Source organism: Paramormyrops kingsleyae, chromosome 4 (genome assembly GCF_048594095.1).
Source record: "Paramormyrops kingsleyae isolate MSU_618 chromosome 4, PKINGS_0.4, whole genome shotgun sequence".
Lineage (NCBI taxonomy): Eukaryota > Metazoa > Chordata > Actinopteri > Osteoglossiformes > Mormyridae > Paramormyrops > Paramormyrops kingsleyae.
This window is the reverse complement of record NC_132800.1, coordinates 24,258,323-24,279,819: the sequence shown is the minus strand read 5'-3', so window position 1 is coordinate 24,279,819 and position 21,497 is coordinate 24,258,323. Positions and strand designations below refer to the sequence as shown.

Here is a 21,497-nt window from a genome sequence, read left to right as displayed (position 1 = left end):
TCTCTGCCCTGGTGTGAATCAAACAAGCCACACCTGTTACTCATTTGTCTTGCCTCTCGTTTCTAGCCCTCATGTTGATCACTCCCAGCTGCCTCTCATTAGCTCCCTCGTGTCTTTCACATATAGCTGCTTCCTAGTCCTGTGTTCCCCAGTCCAGTCACTGCTGTCGCAAACCATCTTGCTGTCCGTGCCCTTCTTTATTTTGTTCCTCCCATTTTGATCCCTCATGATCCTGTTTATTTCAAGTCTTTGTTCTTTTGAGTGCAATAAACCCCTTTTTTGTTTCACTACCACACCTGCCCTCGAGTCCTTCATCCCAAAAGTCACAACAAACATAAGTTCCCCCAGGCCATCCTTAGTATGATTTGGTTATAACTTGAACTTTCCAGGAGCCAGGTGCAGAGGGAAGAACACAAAAAGAGGAATGTAATAAACAAAGGAACCAACTAACCAAGTTTTGGGTTAGAGTAACCCGCAACACCACTGGAAAAATCAAACAAAACTGAACCACATATAAAACTAGCTACAAAATCCAGACCAAAATAAGCATGAAACAGTGCTTGACCATGGATGAAGACTGGCCAGGTTGTTCTGATTGTTTATGTAGCTTCATATATTGTTTATATAGCTCAGGGGTGGTGAACCTGATGCATGGAGAGCCACTGTGGGTGTGGGTTTTTGGGATGACCCCTCAATCAACAAATAATACTGCAGTGGTTTTCAGCGCCAGTCCTAGGGACTCACTGTCGTTGGCTGATTGAGAGGTCATCCCAAAAACCCGCACCCACAGGGCTTCCCTGTGGATTGGGTTCACCACCCCTGATATAGCTGTTTGTACGTTTTACAGAGCTCATCCACTGCCTGCACTTCCGATGGTTTTGCGTTCCATGCTGGAATGTCCAGTCCTGGAAGTAGGCTCCACCTGGCTCATGGAATGTATCTCAGCCAATTCTTGTTTGTATTACTAAATTATGATTCTAAATAGAAACAGAAAATGTTCAAAATGTCTAATAAAAAATATACACTTTATAGCCTAAAGTCCAATCATAAATGAACAAGTGGAAGTATTACTGATATATTTTTCAGCCAATAATTATAGTGTTACAGTCATTCCTAAAATCTATGCAGTTCATGAACAGCATTGCTTTCAAACATTACCACTTGATATGTGTATATTCCTACCCATAATAAGGCGGTTCATTTTTAATATTTGTGCAGAGATTGACCAGATCTTGGTGAAACAATATTAAGGTCACTGAATAAATATACAATGAATATAATGCCTAGTAATATGAATGAATTACATTTGAGTTATATTACAAGCAAAGTCTATGTCTTAAAGTAAAATCACTTAGAATACCTACATTGTAAATATTTGACCTCTTATAGTCTTAGAATTTCAAAAAGATCAAATAGCTGTCAGTAAATCAATATTTTCTTCTTCAACATTAAATTTGTTACATTAATGATGTTGTATTATGTTTTTATACCTGAGACATTTTAATTACAATGTGAAAAATTCCACTGGTGTATGTCTTTTTTTTCTCATTTAATCATTTATTTACTTAAATGATTGGTTGACTGATTTGACAAAAGACTGATGTATAAGTGCATTATACATTTGCATTTATTTTTGCAGTTGCTTATAAATATCCAGGGAAAGAGGGGAATACTTGGGGTCAGAGATGAGGCCCTAGTCAGTAGCCAGGACCTCTGGAGCAGTTTAGGTTAGTAAACCACAGCCTGCTGGACAAGAGCACAGATCCTTAATTGAATTGATTTTGTATTTAGAGATCAGTGATCATTGTTGATACACCACGGCGCACAGTGCACAACAACAAAATGTATCCTCTGCATTTAACCCATATGTGATATCATGACATAGCAGGGGGCAGCTAATTCAGCGCCGGGGGAGCAGTACCTTGCTCAGGGTACTTGCTGGTCGGGGATTCAAACTAGCAATCTTTCAATTACAAGTGCACTTCCCTAACTATTAGGCCACCACTAATGCACTGAGCTACACACCACGTGTCAGGTTTATAACAATGAAAAGTACACAAAACATAAGGACAACATAAGGGTGTCATTTGTTGCAAATAAGTATGCAATACGTACTTAGGAAAATGACCACATAGGGAAGATATACATACAATCTAATCCTCTATGACAGTGGTTCTCAACTGTGGGGCTGCGGCTCACTGGGGAGCCTCAGGAGTGTGGGGGAGGGGGGGAGAATTTATTTATTTATATAAGTGTAGAAAAAATGACGACATTGCTAAAGCTAGGGCTGGGTTGTAGTCTATAGGCATTTTGACAACAAAGTTCCTGAACCTGGTGCCACTTTACAAGTCTCTGGTGTCACGCCCGGCTCATACGATCCTCCTGTGTGCCATTCCCCTACGTTAAGTCAGTCCACGTTCAAGTCTGTTTCGAGTCTGTTTTCAAGTCTGTTCTAGTCGAGTCATTGACGTTGCGTGTGTCTATGTCCTGTACTAGGATTGATTGCTACAATAAATCCCTCATTCCTGATCCTACGTCTCCCTGCTCCTGATTCCGCGTTTCCCATCATGACAGAATGACTCGACTCCAAGAAAAGTTACCCCCCCCCGACCGAGGATCGCTACCTCGGTCTGGTAGACAATGTAACCTACTCGCTTACCCAGCCCGAAGTCCAAGGGAGTCCAAGAGAATCCTGAGGCTTGGGCGCTGGCCAGCCGAAACCGGGACATTTTGGAGGGAATGTTTCTGACTAATGACGCGCACCTTGCTGTAGAAGTGCGCGACAATCTCCAGCAGCTGCTGCGAAGACCCGGCAGGTGGCTCGTAGTGCTGAGCTGCCTCCTGCTTCATCCTCTGAGCCCGAAAGCTGCCAGCCGGAGAAAAAAGAAGCGTAGACAACATCGACTGGAGGATGGCCCGGTAATATTGCTGGGGGCTTTCTCGATCTCTTTAAATCCAGTGGTGTTTACACCGGACAACATCGCTGCCAATTCGTCCAAGCGGGCGAACAAAATTCCCATCACCGCCGCCTCACTGCCAGTGTCAGCAGCTCAAACCTCCCCGAGGGGACGTACCTGCCCGTTAACGGGGCCAGGTCAGTTTGGGATGCCGTCCCACGGATCCCCAAGGATCTTAAAGGGGCAGCGCTGGCTACCCGGACGCCAACCCCAGTTCCAGCCCCCACAGTTCCTGTGTTGGAGGTTCCTGAGGCACCCCCAAAGTCCTTATTGTGGCAACGCCAATGACTAAGGTGCAAACCCTGGATGCTCTGCCCCCCGTGGTTCCTGCGCCGCTGCCACCCGAGGTTCCTGCACCTCCGCCCGAAGTTCCTGCGCCTCCGGCTGATGCTTCGCCCCACTGCTGTTCCTGGGCCGGCGGATGATGATGGCCCTAGTTCCTGTCCCCGAGGAGGTCCATAATTGCCAGACCATCGCTCCTCCTCCCTTGATGGAAGGAGAGGAGGAGCTCGAATGGGACCCCTCAGGGATTTCCCAGATGACCCCATTGAACCCTTCCGGAGGAGTGACTCCTACTCCATCACCACCCCAGCATGGTAGATCCTGGCGGGGTCCCCACCTTTCGGTCTCCCGGAAAGGGAGGGGACACCTGTGCCGGGGTTGTGTCCTGCCCGCTGTACCCCCTGGCTTGCCCTTGGTCTCTTAGTCTGTGGCTCAAGGGGCATCTGCGGGTCCTCCAGCTCCCGCTCGGCTGTCGCCTGCAGTTCCCCAGGCTCCTGCTCGGCAGCCGCCTGCAGGTCCCCCTCCGACGCCTCATCAGTCACCTTCGACTCGTCAGTCACCTGCGGGTCCCCCCACTCCGACTCTTTGGTCGGCTGCGCCTTCGCCCGCTGCGGCTTCCCCTCTTTCCTCACCTTCGCCGGCGTCTCCTTCACCTTCCTCCTTGCCTCCTCTGGTCTCCCCTTTGACTTCCTCCTCGCCTCTGTCGCCTGTCCCTCCGTCTGCCTCCTCACCCCTATGAGGTCCCCTCCTGCTCCTACCTCGTGTTCGTCAAGGATCCCTCCAACTCTGGTCTCCCAGTCACCTGTGGCCCCTACGGCAGCCCCCTGTGTCTCCGTTTGGTGCCCCTGGGCCTGTTTGCTTTCCCCGTCATTTGTCAGCTGTTGTCTGGGTTACTGCCTTTGTGTATTCCCAGTGCCCCAATGATGTTTTGCTTTTGTTTTCCAGGTCCCATGTCCCCGGTTTCGTCTCCTCTCTCCCATTAGGCACGTCCGATGTGCGCACCTTTAGAGGGGGTTCTGTCGCACCCAGCTCATATGATCCTCCTGTGGGCCAAGCCCCCTTGTTAACCCTGTGTGGAATCCCTACGTTTACCAGCTGTTCTACGTTTCCTGCCATTAGTCTTGTGTATTTCAGTCCGCGTTCAAGTCTGTTTCCCCAATTGAGTCATTGACGTTACATGTGTCTATGTCCTGTACTAGGATTGATTTCTACAATAAATCCCGCGTTCCTGAGCCTACATCTCCCTGCTCCTGCTTCCGCGTTTCCCGTTGTGATACCTGGGCTGTGTCGACCTGGAACTTTTGTTCTCCTGGCCACTTTTGTGTGTTGTTTTCACAATGCACAACAGGAACTGGGACCTTTATGCAAAATAAACATGGGAGATGCAAAAAATGTGTAGGTTAAACATAATTTCATATGAAACTAGACCACCACACCAAAACTATGGAAGATAAAAAAGTCATTTTGTTATTTGTTAGTTATTGGGGGGATTGATCGCGATCAAAATGGGACACAGACTGTAATTTATATTTTACCTATATGACACATATCTGAGTTCCATGATTTAGTTTATTAGATTCACCTGTGTGTTGTTCCCCTGAGCCTCTTGATTGTTGAATGCACAACAACAAAATGTATCCTCTGCATTTAACCCATATGTGATATCATGACATAGCAGGGGGCAGCTAATTCCCCTGTCCTGTGTTATATTGTTAGCCTGTGTATTTAAGTACCTGATCCTGCTTTTTTCCCTGTGGAGTCATTGATTCTCTGATGTTGTGATGATTTCGCTTTGTGTTTGTGGTTCCGTTTAGGTTACTCTGTGAAATATAGGTTGATCATGTTTGAGTTCCAGTGTGTTATATTTGCCTCTCTGCCTGTTCTCTGTGTCCTGTGTTACCAGTTTCCCTTCATAGATCTTTTTTTTGAGCTGTTACATCGTACCCCTGCTTAGTTTTGACCCCTCATAGTCCTTTTATTTGTAGTGTTTCCAGTGTTCTGTAATAAAACCCCTGTTGTATGTGGAGCCACAAGTGGATCGTCACCTTCCTTTCCTGCCTGTACCATGCCCCGAATCTGTGACAGCATGGGAGACTCATTCATGGCATTAGAATGGAAATGACATACAATAAAGCTCAAACAGTATTGTTCCCTCTTTCAAATATAATGCCGAAATATGTAAAAGAAGGAAGTGAAACGGGCTGTTTTGAATTGTTACGTGACAGTATTAACCACGCCCCCAAATGTAACGCCTGCCAGCCCACTTTCAACCTCAATGTACATGCACTTCTGGACTTCAACAGTTCTCCAGTTTTCTCTTGGCTGCATTTCAAGACCAAATGCATCACAGCGGTGTGACAAGGTCGTCCCATTTCAAAGGCTCCTTCAAATGCAGTCTAGAGATGCATCCTTCTTTTGCCATCGGGAGAATCCTTCATGGTCCAACATATCCCAAGATTTGCCAAAGCTTTCTTTTCAAACTTCGAAGAACGCAGCCTACAAAGGCTATGCTTTCATACACCACATAATTCAAGGGATGCGGCCCCTGAATTCGTACACAGCCATTGTGAAGAACAAAGCGGAGAACAGCATCGAAAATGGCAGGTTGTATGCATAAGTGCAGGAAAGTAGCTAGATATCTCAGACCCCCCTAAGAAAATGTCACCTTGGGCCCCCTGCTTGGGTTGGCACTTTCAGTTGCTCAGTTGATTTTGTTGGGTGGGGCGATTTTGGGGCCCCTACAAAATGCTGGGCCCCCTGAATTAGTCATGGTATCTATGCCCCTGCATATTGGTCGAGGCGATAACAGGGATGTTGGCACTTTTCATACACTTCCCATGGAACCGAACTGGACACAGGGGGTCTGTGGATAAAAAAAGACTGAGAACCACTGCTCTATGACATTATCTGTAATGTCGTCAGATAGAAGTCCCAAAGCATTTCTGTTTATATATTTATGATATGTTTGCTCACCAATTCACATTTTTTTCACTTTGGAAACTTAGTTTACAATATGTGATTCAGAAAATATTAATTAATGTGTTCTATGATTAGAAATTAGATAAATTTATTGTATGTGTATGATTTAGTCCTGGAGAATTTTTAGTATACATAACTGAGATAACAATATTCTGGAAATCTTCATTGACTCCTTTTCAGAATGTCTGAGAAATAAATCATTAAAAATAAGACTAAAAGCCCAGGAAAATAAACAAATGAATCTAATTGAAGGCAATATCTTCATTATTCACATGAGACGATTACAGATTACAGATATTATGACAACACAGACCAGCATATCACTGATTAGGTCAAACCACTAAACCATTAACAATATAATAATATCTTCAGCTGTGGCTCCAGCCAAGAATATGAGAAAAAAAAGCAGCTATTTGGGAAATATAAAAGATACAAACTCTGGAATGTATGTAGGAGAATAAATAAATGGACTTGCCTTGTTGGGTCTAATGGGAGAGAAGAGGAACAGACCAAAGACAGAGGCATCATTAAGGTCATCATTAAGGTCATTACTAAGGTCATCATTAAGGTCATCATTAAGGTCATCATTAAGGTGGGGGTGGGGGGGGACTTAGGACGATTCCAAAAAAGTTGGAACATAATTAGTTTAAATTAGTAATAATTGGGTTGCAAGACCAATTTGATATGTTTTCTTGGGGCCCACAATCGTTAGTGGTGTCCCAGAAGGGAGAGCCAGGTGGGATATATGAACATGAATAAGCCAAAATATGCCCCCAAAAAATACTAAAAATTGTTAATCTTACTACAGGTAGCTTAACTAAATGTTTTTGGGGTTCAGGACAAAACCAGGATACCCAGCAGCATGGAGAGATCATGCAAACTCCACATGCATAAGCATCTTCATGGGTCCCAGATCTTTGGTTTCAATCATAGCAACATTCAGTTATAAGCAACAGAAACCCTACCTGATGTGAACTGGTACCTAATTAGCATGCAGCCATTCAGTACTAACTATAATAACTGGCGATAGCGCTGATGTGAATTGCCAGGAGAGGTCAGGAGCATTACTGCAAAAGAGGAAAATTAAGGAGGTTGTGGCTGGTCCTTTGAAAGCACAAATAGATTAGTGTATTGTCCTCAATATACTGAATACTCCACTTTTAAATCAGCAGTTTTGTTAGTTAATTTTTTCAGAAAACAACTGAGATACAGCACACAGAAAACAGGCAGCTTTCTGAGTGAAATTGCATGCAAATGAAACAAAATGCATTTTGAGCGTATTCAGAATTAAATTAAACACTGATAAATGCATAGTGATTCATCTGGAACACAGAAATATACACAAGAGTTACCAGATGGAGACAACAGACAACACTTGCTTTCAGGAAAGACTTTCTGTGTAGATTGAATTTTCATTAAAAAGCTTGATTCTTGGCTTTCTCACTATGATCAAACCAGGCCAGAACAGACAGTTTTCATCACTGTTCAACACCTGGTCCCATTTTATTACCGGCTGCCTTCAATAGGACCATCGTTAAAACTGCATTATATCATCGGTTAAACTGATGAATCTGTGTTATCACTCAATGTTGTACAGTAGGAGAAAAGAAATCTAAAAAATGCTTGGTGTGTGTGGGGGGGTCTTTCTAAATGAATGGTGACCAAATGTGCCAAAAACCACATACTGTGTGTGTGAAAATAAATTATTTAAAAATAAATTCTTTGATAGAGTAACATGAAAACTATGTGAGGGAAGAGCATGTATATGACAGATCTGTTTTAATGCCGATACATTTTATTATTATTTGTTTTGTGTATATTTAATGTATTGTGAATGCATTAATGCATTGTGTTTTTCTTCAGAAAATATTTTGTAGGCCATTTGTGTTTTGTTTACTGAACTATTTTTAAATGAACCTAGGGAGATTGATTTTGTCTCCATGATTTATATTTATAGTAATTCTACATCATTAAGCCAAATTAAAATGAATCGTCAAGTAATAATTGCTCCATCATCTAAAACAGATTCCTGCTCAAGCTGGATTGAATATTGAGTTTGGCTTTATAAGCTAGCTGTTCCTCTGTCTCCTTAATTTTACTGAAGAAAGTACTCCAGTAATACTTCCACTGCCTCAAATCTTTTCTGCCAAGCAAAGAGCAAAAACATCACTTACAACTCAGCAACATCTGTGAATACATTCAACTAGATTTGGTGCCATCAGAGACAACAGCATTACATTCTCTGGACAACCCTGTCACTTGCTCCGCCCATCTAATCCATACTCACCAACTTGTACAATTTCATACTCACCAACTCACCAACTTGTACAGTTTCAGGAAGTACAGTACAGAATGGATCATCTGGAAATGTGAAAGTTTAGAAATGTGTTTTCACCTGAATGCTGTGACTTCATGTATTGATATGTTGGTGTGATCGTATACTTATTCATTTATTACACATTCCGCTTATATGACGATTTTCAGAATCTTTCCCCTCCAGTTAAGTGTTTACTTGTATTCCTTTGTATGTTTTAATGTGCATGTCTGAAAATGTTGTTCATATTACTTACTTTGTCTTTATACTGGTTTACTTTCTCTCTCACTTTAAAAATAGGATTTTAATTATAAATATTAAAAAATAATAGAGTCACTGAACGTTTATGAGCTGAGCTTTAGTTAACAGACCACATGGAGTAAAGACATAGAATATCAAACATATGTGTCCCAGTTTAACTGGGACAAATAACCTATATTCACCCTATATACCAATGTACCCCCTGATGGGAATAGAACAATGTGGGGGGGTTTGAGCTGGGGATATATCTATTTCAAAATTGCATCCTTCGTAAATATGAAAAAAAAGTGCCTGTACACATTATATGATGTTAACAAATTAAAATAATTAAAATGCATAAAATAGGCACCACGTTTTGAATACATCAAATTGGTATAACTAGTAACATAACAAAAGTTTACTGTGGGGAAAGGTGCTGTCATTTTCTGTGACAGCACAGCTCTGGATTTAAATACAAGACTAACGAGGGAGCAAACAGGAGGCAGCTGGGAGTGATTAACAATAGGGCAGGAATGAAAGGTAAGCCTTAATGGGCATCAAGCGTGGCTCTCGGAAGGTCACAAGAGGGGTAGGGAAGCGGGCGGGGCAATTGCTGAATTAATGCTTACATACTTGGAGTAAGCATTCCCATAGAGAGTTTTTTTCTTTTTTAGTGATGTACATGTTACTCATTTATATTCAACTGATGCTTTTATCCAAAAATGCTTGAAGGATGCAATTTATGCATCCTTCATGGGGATTTTAACACTTATGCTCTTTGCTGTTCATATAGTGTTCTACCTGCTGAGCTACAGTAAAACTGTTGATGTAATACTAAACCTTAAAAAATAAATGCTATTATTTATAGTCTACACCAATACAAGGTTTTAGCTACAAACAACAAAAACAGTATTTACAAATCAAAGTTTACAAACTCTTGACTCTTTCAGTTATAATATAGGCCTACCAATTCATTGCCCACAAAAGAACAAGGAATACTGGCAAACAAGTGACTTTATCTTGACCAATGGCTGAACTCATATTTTGAATGGGTAGACGTAGTTAATTGCTTTCCTTTTCAGACATACTCAGAGATACAGTATTTACACAGGTCAGCCATAACATTAAAACCACTTGCCTAATATTGTATAGGTCCCCGTCGAGCCGCAAAAACAGCTCTGACCTTTCGAGGCATGTACTCCAGAAGACCTCTGAAAGTGTCCTGTGGCAATTGTCAGCAAGACTTTAGCAGCAGTTCCTTTAAGTCCTGTAAGCTGACAGGTGGGGGCCTTCATGGAACACACTTGTTTGTCCGACAGGTACTCGGATCAGACTGAGATCATTTGGAGGCCAAGTCAACACCTTGAACTCTTTTGCATGTTCCTCATACCATCCCTGACCAGGTTTTGCTGTATGACAGTGTACATTATCCTGCTACCAGAGGCCACTGCCATCGGGAAATACCTTTGCCACGAAGATGTGTATATGGTCTACGACGTTTGGGTAGGTAGTATGTGTCAAAGTAACACCCACACGAATGCCAGGACCCAAGATTGTTCAGAGAATCACAATGCTTCTGCCGGCTTGCCTTTCTCCCATAGACCGGACCAGGCCACCTTCTCCCAGTTCTCCATGATTCAGTACTGATGCTCAAGTGCCCAAAGAAGGCACTTTCAGTGGTGGATGGGCTCAGCATGGGCACTCTGACTGGTCTGTGCTTAAGCAGCCTCATACGCAGCAAGCTGCAAAGCACTCAGTGTTCTGACGCCTTTCCATCATGGCCAGCATGGGCATTTTCAGCTATTTGCGCTATAGTAACTTTCCTGCGGGATTGGACCAGACCGGCTAGCCTTCAGTCCCATTGCGCATCAGTTAATGAGTCTTGGGCGCCAATGACCTCATCTCTGGTTCACCGGTTAGCCTTCCTTGGACCACTTTTGGTAAGTACTGACCACTGCATACTGGGAAGAATAGGGTAGAACTAACTTTCAAACTATGGGGAACAGCCACAGGCAGGAACTTAAACATGGGCAGGCACTTAAACATACATGACAAGGTTCAACAAAACACAGGTGTGGGCAGTTAACAAATACTAAGGCCTAGGAACTCTGAAGAACAAGTTGGGGGGTGAGGGCATTAAATTGATACCAAAGATTCAAACAGCAGGAGAAACTAGAAACAAGGGCACGAGTGATAAATGCCAGTTTGCTTGTGCGTACCAGTGATTTGTACACACACATTTAGGAAATGTTCTTTGACAAACGAAACCCTAGGTCTTCAGTCTAACTACATATCTGCAAAGGCTGAAAAATATTCGTCATATACTATTTGAGTTATCACACAAAAGGGATGAAATGCCGATTTTTTTGCTATCATTAGGAGATACTGCTTCAGTTTCTGGGCGACCTGTCTTAAAATTTGATCACTTCCGGTTCATCATCCCTACAATGTGCTTGCACAGTTGAAATATGATATGATATTATTAGAGTTACTATCTTCACAAGGCCACGTGTCTTCTACAGCTGCCATTTCCTTCCTTCAGTGTCACATAGCATTATTGCTTAATTTTTGGTGTAATTTGTCTGAAAATGAAACCAGGTGTACATTGTCATTCATATAATGTTTTAGGAAGCAGTAATCAGATCCCTGATATACTATTTGACTTAACACATTTAGAAGGTCAAATGTCATCTGCTTCCACCCTTCTCTTTGCTGTCACTTACCAGTCCCACTTTAGTTTTGAGGAGATCTGTCTCAAAATGTAATCAGTTCCAGTTCGGGACCCACACAACGCCTCTGCATAGTTTAAAAGAGATCAGTCAAATACTTTCTGAGTTATCATCTGAACAGGGTCAAGTGTCAAAACTGCTCCATTTTTTTTTGCTGTCCCTAGGATATGCCTCAATTTTTCATGAGTTTCACCCCCCCACCCCTCTGCGCCTTTGCAAAGTTTGAAAAAGATCCATCAAATGGTTCTTGAGTTAACATCTATCATCTGTCAAAACATCCTGTTCCAAAATTGAATCAGTTGTAGTTCCTCACCCACACAATGCCTGTGCTGAGTTTGAAAAACACCCTTAAAACTGATTTTGAGTTATTGGCTTACAAACCAAAGTACATACCAAAACCATATGTATTCCCCAAAGGCTGAGGAATACAACGATTGTAATACAATATTTATAGACGTATAATGAAGAGAATGTAAGTTTATTTCAGGCTTCTGCGCAAAATCGGCTGTCATAGTATTATGTTAAAAGTCTTACATTTTGTTCACAGTTTATCATACTGCTGAGCTTGCGTCCCTTCCTTAAGTTCCTCAAGTTCGTCTTCTGGAGTGGCATAGGGTGGCATTTGTCACCATAACAAAATTATCTGCCACCCTGTTTGCCACCCCAGTTTTCAGTGATGTAACTATTATATCAATTAAACTCAATATAATTAGGAAAGCTACAAAAGAGCTCTGACTTAAAACACATCAAATACAATCTCCTGATGAGTCATAACCATATACCCTGCAGGCTACCCCTCCAGTAAATGATGGTTTGATCCACTTTCTCCGCTTACTTTCCTTTTCAAAGGTGTAAATGCTTGAAACTTTAATGTGCCATAAGAGAGATAGGTGTAAACATACTTTGCACGGATCGACAGTGTACCATTGTCAATTATGTTGTTTGTATGTTTGTGGTATGGCTGGGTGATAATTAATTAATTCATTTTTTATTGTGCAGTGTTTCTTCTAGCAGCTCAGGGTGGAGTTGTAAAATATGTCACATATAAACAATAAACTGCTGATTGTTGCACTAAGGCTGGACTTGCAATGACTGATTGTATTTATTTCGCATGTACCGCATACATATAGACCTGTGCATCTGAAAGGATGCTTTTCTCTTGCAACCCCTTCAAATTTTGTCTTTTCGCTCCTGCTTGAGCTGACTGAAAGTCCTTGAAAATGTCTCATTGCCTATAAACAAAAATAAGGAGGAGACATATCAGGGTAACGTACAAAACTCTGAAGTCTAAAAGTGGTGTATTTTCAGTTTTACACTGTATCAATTTACATCCATTTTCTGTAATTGCTTGTCCTGTTCAAGGTTGGGGGGGGGGGTGGTCTAGGTGCCTTTCCCAGAGACTACGGGCACAAGGCAGGGAACAACCCAGGATGGAGCGCCAACCCATCACAGGGCACAAGGCAGGGAACAACCCAGGATGGGGCACCAACCCATCACAGGGCACAAAGCAGGGAACAACCCAGGATGGGGCACCAACCCATCACAGGGCACAAAGCAGGGAACAAACCAGGATGGGGCACCAACCCATCACAGGGCACAAAGCAGGGAACAACCCAGGATGGAGCACCAACCCATCACAGGGCACAAAGCAGGGAACAACCCAGGATGGGGCACCAACCCATCACAGGGCACAAAGCAGGGAACAAACCAGGATGGGGCACCAACCCATCACAGGGCACAAAGCAGGGAACAACCCAGGATGGAGCACCAACTCATCACAAGGCACAAGGCAGGGAACAACCCAGGATGGGGCACGAACCCATGACAGGGCACAAGGCAGGGAACAACCCAGGATGGGGCACCAACCCATCACAGGGCACAAAGCAGGGAACAACCCAGGATGGAGCGCCAACCCATCACAGGGCACAAGGCAGGGAACAACCCAGGATGGGGCACCAACCCATCACAGGGCACAAAGCAGGGAACAACCCAGGATGGGGCGCCAACCCATCACAGGGCACAAAGCAGGGAACAACCCAGGATGGGGCGCCAACCCATCACAGGGCACAAAGCAGGGAACAACCCAGGATGGGGCGCCAACCCATCACAGGGTACAAAGCAGGGAACAACCCAGGATGGGGCACCAACCCATCACAGGGCACAAGGCAGGGAACAACCCAGGATGGGGCACTAACCCATCACAGGGCACAAAGCAGGGAACAACCCAGGATGGGGCGCCAACCCATCACAGGGCACAAGGCAGGGAAGAACCCAGGATGGGGCACCAACCCATCACAGGGCACAAAGCAGGGAACAACCCAGGATGGGGCGCCAACCCATCACAGGGCACAAGGCAGGGAACAACCCAGGATGGAGTGCCAACCGATCACAGGGCACAAAGCAGGGAACAACCCAGGATGGGGCGCCAACCCATCACAGGGCACAAGGCAGGGAACAACCCAGGATGGGGCACTAACCCATCACAGGGCACAAAGCAGGGAACAACCCAGGATGGGGCGCCAACCCATCACAGGGCACAAGGCAGGGAAGAACCCAGGATGGGGCACCAACCCATCACAGGGCACAAAGCAGGGAACAACCCAGGATGGGGCGCCAACCCATCACAGGGCACAAGGCAGGGAACAACCCAGGATGGGGCGCCAACCCATCACAGGGCACAAAGCAGGGAACAACCCAGGATGGAGTGCCAACCGATCACAGGGCACAAAGCAGGGAACAACCCAGGATGGGGCGCCAACCCATCATACATATTCATAAAAAGGGAAGTATATGTGAAAAAGGGGGAACTATGAAGTAACTTGTATCACAAAAAACACATCTACGTAAAGCGACTTGGGGTGACTCTGTTGTGAAAGGCGCTATATAAAAATAAAATGAATATTGAATTGACTTTAATTGAATCACCACAACAGGTCAAGGAAACACCTTAAAGCAAGTGTATTTAGTGCTATGGGTAGGAATATGGCTTTGTGGAGAACATGTGCATCTGTGCTGAAATTAATTGGGCCCAGAAGTGTACAGTATGGAGAGGTAAGAGAACGGCAAATTTTGACCTCTGATGACAACTTACATCAAAAACAGCTTTACCCACAGCTCCCAAAAACGACTACAACTTAAACAGAACTCGATCTATATAGAGCTTTTCAGCATATTGCCATGGACACTGCAGATGAGCCCTGTGACATATAAAAATAGATATGCTTGACCAGAGGAAACTGCAGTAAATCTACTGTACCATGTGAACTTGCTGAAGGAATGGAGACTAAAAGTGAATGCATTCATACAGAAACGTTTCGTCTGATCGGTGAAAGAAAAATAAAAGGCGCATAACATTGCATCCCAATGGGGTTGGGGGGGGGACTCCATTTAAAATTTCCTGTTGTTTGGTTGTTAGACAGAAAAGAAGAAGGTTTTCAAATCGGACAGTAGTGTTTTATGGCTTATAATTGCAGAATCAGTATTCACGTTTATATTCCATGTTTATAACTAGGGCAAAGTGTTGTCCAGATGCTCGTCCTTTATTGCCACAGCCATACCCCTGTACACTGTTATTTTTGTAGGCATTACATTATATTTTAGAACTTGCACTCGCTGGATTTCATGAAATAAAGATATGGTGGTTTCACTCAATCTATTTCCCCGGAGTCCTCCCTTGACCAGATCTGTCACAGTTGACCTTGCCTGTTCCTCTCAAAATTGTCTGCACTTGGGTCATATATATCCCTCTATGTCATATTTGCTTTAATATTAAAGATTTACTGCTTCTAAACTATCCTTGTAAGGCAAACCTTTAAGACCAATAATAATTCTACTTCAAAAATTGCTCTAAGACAGCAATAACTTTTTTTTTATGTGGGGTGACTGAAATGGTACACTTCATCAGCTACCAATCTAATATCATACTCCTGCATTCTACAGCCTCAGCGTGACTTCCTCGGTCTTTATATCAAAACACTGGAAACAAAAGCATTTTTTCCCCCAGCAAAATCTGCTCCCGATAGTAGAGAAGAAGAGCAAAGAACGTAGGTTCTGTGGCAACTATTTAAACTAAATTTAAGCCCAATGTTTGGGGAAAAAAAAACAGATGGAACATTCCTGCTTCCTGAAAAGAATGGATCTTCCTTTTTGTGCTGCTCTCTTTTTTTGTGAAAATTCGCCTGTTCCACATTCTCTGTTACTCTAGCTAATGTTTTCCATCTTCATCTCCATCCGATTACCCAGTACAGGGCTGCGTGTGAGCCTGGAACATATCCCAGAGGGGAGGGGGCATGAAGTGGAGGAGACCCTGAGCAGCATCGCAAGCTACACACTCACACAAACAGTCACACATTATGGATAATCACAAATTATAGCGACAGATACACCTAACCTCATGCTTTCGAAAAACAGGAGGAAACTGGTGGACCCAAAGGAATGTTTTTCCATTTGCAAATTGTAAGTATCCACATTATATAAGTAAATTACAAATATTTAGGATCTTAAGACAGAACCACAATTGATTACATGTTTCCAAGTGGGACTGTTGTTAGATCCTGTTTGACAGCCAATTTAGTATCCCAGAAGTACCTTCTAGTTCCTCTGAGTGTTACAGAATGTGATTTAATCTGGATGTTGCCGGGTGACTTTTGGAACCAGAAATATATGTTAAGTACCTCTACAGTCTGGAAAGACAAAAAAAAAAAAGAAGAACGATTATTTGCGCAGGTTCAGTCTAAATCCTTGTTGACGATATTGCTTCTAGAAGCCATCATATAACATTCACTGCTAGATATTTATGCTGGATAGAATAAAATCACTCCCTTTTCCTGGTCTTATTATACATACAGCCACACTTGCCTTTCCCCAGCCTGTAGCACACATATGATTAATCCCTCAGAGGTTTATCTCCCAAGTTCACCCATACAGCCTTGGCAAAGCTTAGCTCTTTATGCATCATTCCATTTTTATATGGACTTGAATCCCACACCCTATCTATTCAGTCTTTACAAAAATATTCATTTATGCCCTTATATAGTATATGGCAAATTGTTTAGTACCGCTGCGCTAAGCAGATGGAATATAAATTTCACTGGAAAACACTTGAACCAATACTAAAATCACTTAAATTCGTATTATCTCTCTCTGAAGTCAGCTAGCTATTATAGTTATGTAAATAACGGTAAAAATGTTTTGATGCTAGCTAGCTAGATTCCAATTAAAACAGTTTGAACTAGGTAATAAAATGAATCGTTAAACATAAATCTTTGAAATTCATTTGGCTTCCCTTTGTCATTTCTTTGCTCTCATCATAAGGCTCTTCCAGGTCATTGTTATTGGCTTACTGCAGTGTTTGAATTAATATATGCACTGCTGTTCTTCGGTGTGCTGCCAGATTTCTTGGATTTGTGTAGCCAAACTGGGTTCCTGCCAGATTTGCTGTTGGTGATGTTTATGGACACACGCTATTTTAAGGTTACATTGAAATTTAATATAAATGCATGTATGCATTGCACTTTCTATTCAAACTCTGAACCTCTTTAAAACTTAAACCAAAACAAACAACCAAACAAAAAACTGGAGTTGAAGGTAATACAGCCATTTAAAGAACACGTGTGGCATTCAGTACCAGTCTTTGACTGGTATTTGTTGCCGGTGTTGGTGCCAGCATTGGGAGGCCGGGGACTAGCTAGGTCAAGCCATGAGATGGCTGAAGGCCCTTGGCACAGACCATCCATCCATCCATCCATCCATCCATCTCCCCACTGTTTATCCAAGACAGGCTGCAGGGCTGCAGAGTTGGAGCCAATCCCATGAAGCACATAACATAAGGCAGGGGACGCCCAGAGCACACACATGCACACACTCACACACACAGCAAGAGGTGTCCTGCAGCAGTACTGCCCAGTGAGCCACTATGCCTTGACAAAGACCAACTATCTAAAACTTCTAAAAACTGTGTGTAATACATGGATATACATTTTTGCATAAATCATTCTGAATTCCCAACAATTGACACAGAATTATTACTGAATAACAGGACCATATACTGTAAAAATAAATATGTATCACTGGTGTAAATGTGTCTTTTAATAGTACCTCGCTTTGAGCTTCCAATTTTAGTTTCTCCTTGATGACTGGTCCAGATTCTTCGATGAAAGCATTGCTCATGTTCAGTTGCCGGTTCAGCATCTCTGTCTGGGCCAGTCTCTGTCTGACTTCTTCCAGTCTCTCCTTTTTTCAGTTTGACGTGCATTCTTATCTCACTTATATCTGAAGTACAAGTTTCATCTTCTGAGGCAGGGAAACAGAAGAATAATAATATGCCCATCAGCGGACGAGAGCCGTTCATCTGCCAAATGCTGATCTAATACAGCGCGTCGTAGTGAACAAAAAAACGTTTCATCACAAGGCAAAGATGGAAAACAACTACTCAGACAGTAGAATGTTTTTTATTCTTAAAATCAATACTTTTTTTTCCAAAACATGATCTGCTCCAACAACTTGTGCATTCACCCCTGTTATTGCTAATTACAGATACTGCACTTGCTTAAACGGTTCTCACTCAAGCAATTATCTGACATATGAAATTAGTCCATTATATTTTGACAAGTGGTGAACGGACTTTTATAAGTCTGGCCCGAACAACTCCGCTGTGTTCATCAGTAAACTGATCTATGAATAAAAGGCTTTATGTTGGCTGTAGAAATGGTTGGATATGGATGGCAAGGTTGTAAGAGAAATACAATGTGTATCAGTGACTGTAAAGAAGTGGACAAAGAAGTGTCTTAAGGGTTTGTGTGAGTTGCTTGGTTTCCTGTCTTTAAATACATCTGATACTTCATATAAAGATACACACAGTCCCCTAGATATAAATGACATACATCCTCTAAGTCTATATTTACATCAGATTTGTAGGCAAGTCGAAACAGATACGTACAGTTCTCATTTAGTGCCAGTTAGTCAAATGTCTGTCGTAGTACAATGCAGACGCTTCTCGTGTTACGATGCGTTTGACATATGTTATTTCAGCTTTATGATGGTGCGATAGCGATAGCACAGTCAGTAGCCAACAAACTTTGAATTCTGATCTGTTCCCGGTCTCCCGATACATGACACAATGCTTTATAGTCTGGCTGCATCCACCCAGCCCCGCTTCCAGTCTCTGTAGGGATTGTGAGCATAAACATCTCATACAGTGTTTAACAATGGCGTTTTTTTTCTGTATTTAAAATTTTTCCCCAAGCCCATTATATCTACTAAACGCCCAAATGTGTCCTATGAATTCATATTTAACTTACGATATCTTCAATTTACGATGGATTCATCGGCACATAACCCCATTGTAAATGGAGAAGCATCTGTATATATTTTACACAGCATATAAAACACGAAACACTACCAAATACAATAAAACATCTTAAAAACAATAATACAGTGAATAATAATAATAATAACAACAATAATATTATTATTCATATTGTTATACAGTAATAATAAAAATGACTACACACAGCACTGTATTGTACCTCAAGCCAATGAACAACTGAAGCCACACAATGTTATCATGAGTGTGAGATGTAGTTGCTGCGTTCATTATTACTAACCATTGTAACTCACATAGGCTTCATGGCAGTCCGTTCATAAGTACGAGTTGTCCATAAGTTGGATATTCTTAACCTGGAGACTGACTGTACTTAAAATATACTAAGCAATGGTACTGTGTACAATGAGTCAATGAGGGCAAGCTCTGAGTTCTCCTCTAATTACAATGTGATAACGAAGGAGATGTTCATTCTTACAAATAAGTTATTTCAGTCCAGATTTTTAACACATTCAGGATTAGTGGGCTGTTTTGGACTAGCAGTCATATCTATCACATTTCTGTGAAAGATATTCACAAGAGAGCCAGGTTTGTCCTCCATCTTCACCCGAGTTGAAGCCCAGTGTCTGTTTCCCAAAGACAATGGTTTGGACATTAATCACAGAAATATATCTTTTCACAATCATCTTCTTTCCCAAAGCTACTAGAAAATGAAGCCAAACGTTTCAGAAGATTATTGGGTGTTTGTGCCACCTTGTTAATACGATGCTCGCAGTTGGTTATTAACTATCACCTTCCAGTCTGTGTTTTTTATATTTAGAAATAAAGATCAGTTTTTATTGGAATAGTTATATGTTACTTTACCATACCTTATTAACTGTCAAGGGTATTCTGGGGCCAATATTCTCCATGACGTAACACTCCGCGTGTGATGCTTTGCTCAGGTATTTAACAAATTATTTACATTAAAAAATCAGCAGAGTTGGACCTCTTTCTGAACACGCACTCATGCAAGGAGCCTGGAAGACATCCAATTCATATAGCATCAGTCCCTGTCACCAGCCGAGCCATATGGACAGACATAACGTAATCGATGTGTTTCATGTAACGAGATATACAACGTGTGACCTTTAGTTTACGTCCATTCCCCCATTTTCCATAATCCTGGATATTACCACAGGACACTCATGCACATGCACTCACACAGTTCAGACACCAATTCATATTTTTTGGACTCCAGCAGGGGATACAAAGCGACTGAACAGCTCTGCATATACGAGGTGTGTGCAGGGATCGAGGCCACAACCCCTGCAGCAAGAAACCATACTGAGCCACTGTGACTGTAGAACCTGTGTATAAAAATGTACAATTTATAACAAGCATTTGGTAATAATTTAGTTATTTTGGAGAGGGAATCTTACAAGGGTAAACTGCATTCAGTGCTTGAAATTAAATGTTGTAATATTGCTCTTATTGTGAGATCAAAGAAGTTCAGGTTATTAAGCTTGCCTAACAAATCAGTGAAATATGTTATCTTGGTCATTATAGGGATATTAAAGTCTATCGCTACTTATTTATCATGAAATGTCTCAAATAAACCTAGAATCAAAATAAAAAACAGACTTTTGGGATGCTCTGCACAATTTCATATCAGTGAGACTGACTGCCCACTGCAACCTTAGTATTAAATTAAAATGTCTATACTGTGGCTCAAGAAATTGCTTTTGCCAGTGCGGAGCAACACTGTATCATCACCAACCTCCTATGAAAACATCGCACTGTATCATCACCAACCTCCTACGAAAACATCGCATGTTCAGAAACGAAAATGTAATATATGTGATTTTATCGTCAACTGTAGTTTTCGGTGTTGTTTCAATACTCTCTAGCACCATATTAAGCCCTGCTGATCACAAGAGAGATATTTCCGTATGGCTAATGGCATTGTCAATCACTACAGGAAGCAGCTCCCTTCTACAGGACAAAGTAATTGCATGGACATATAGGGCTCCACTCTGATCTTCCTTAACTGCCCTATCCTGAATTCATATGCTTCAAATAACACACATTCAAAAGGGAAGGTATATTGTTTAACTAAATTACTATGATCTCACTGAGCTTACGTGCACACAATGACTGGTTTATTTTTAAATAATTTTAGCAGATCTACAATAAGAGACAAGGATCAATGCAGAGATCGGGTTCTTTTGAGTGCAACAAGAAAAAAGAAAACATAATCTTTGAAAGTGCAAATCAATAAACTGTTCACTGAGAGCACTCTTTGTTCCAAGATAACCGAGGAAAAGGGCTGCTTTGATTGTCTTCTCCATTCTTTGCTGGAAGCTCCTTCCAGAGGATTTACTCGCAGGCTTTGTTATTGATTAGCACAATGCACACTCCCCCCACCCCAACAGAACTGCACTTTAATAAAGTATGAATAGCATTTTGCTCTTTTTTGCATCGTTCAAAGGAAAAAAGGGCCCTGTTTGAAATATACATTAGTGTTGACCTGAAACATATGGCTATTGACTTGAAATTTTAAACAACATGAAAAAGCAAGCTTTCAGCTCAAGGGGAGCTACCTGTGCTCTATTTATGAAATGCTTTGTGACAAATAAAATATCCACTAAAAAGTCCATTAATAGGTCAGCCATTCATTTCAACATTTAGAAGTT

At 42.0% G+C, this 21,497-nt stretch overlaps 1 protein-coding gene across 3 annotated transcripts in view; it reads right to left on the bottom strand.

Annotated features, from left to right (window-relative positions):
* The window catches only part of ccdc178 (coiled-coil domain containing 178), a 57,041-nt gene that overhangs the window by 14,603 nt on the left and 20,941 nt on the right, over nucleotides 1-21,497 (bottom strand). For all 3 annotated transcript variants that reach the window (XR_002840658.2, XR_002840657.2, XM_023832218.2), the window contains exon 7: nucleotides 17,598-17,792. Coding sequence is in view for 1 of the 3 variants with exons in the window: in XM_023832218.2 (XP_023687986.2) it covers nucleotides 17,598-17,792 (195 nt within the window). In the remaining 2 variants the exon portion in view is untranslated. The remainder of the gene's footprint in view (nucleotides 1-17,597; nucleotides 17,793-21,497) is intronic.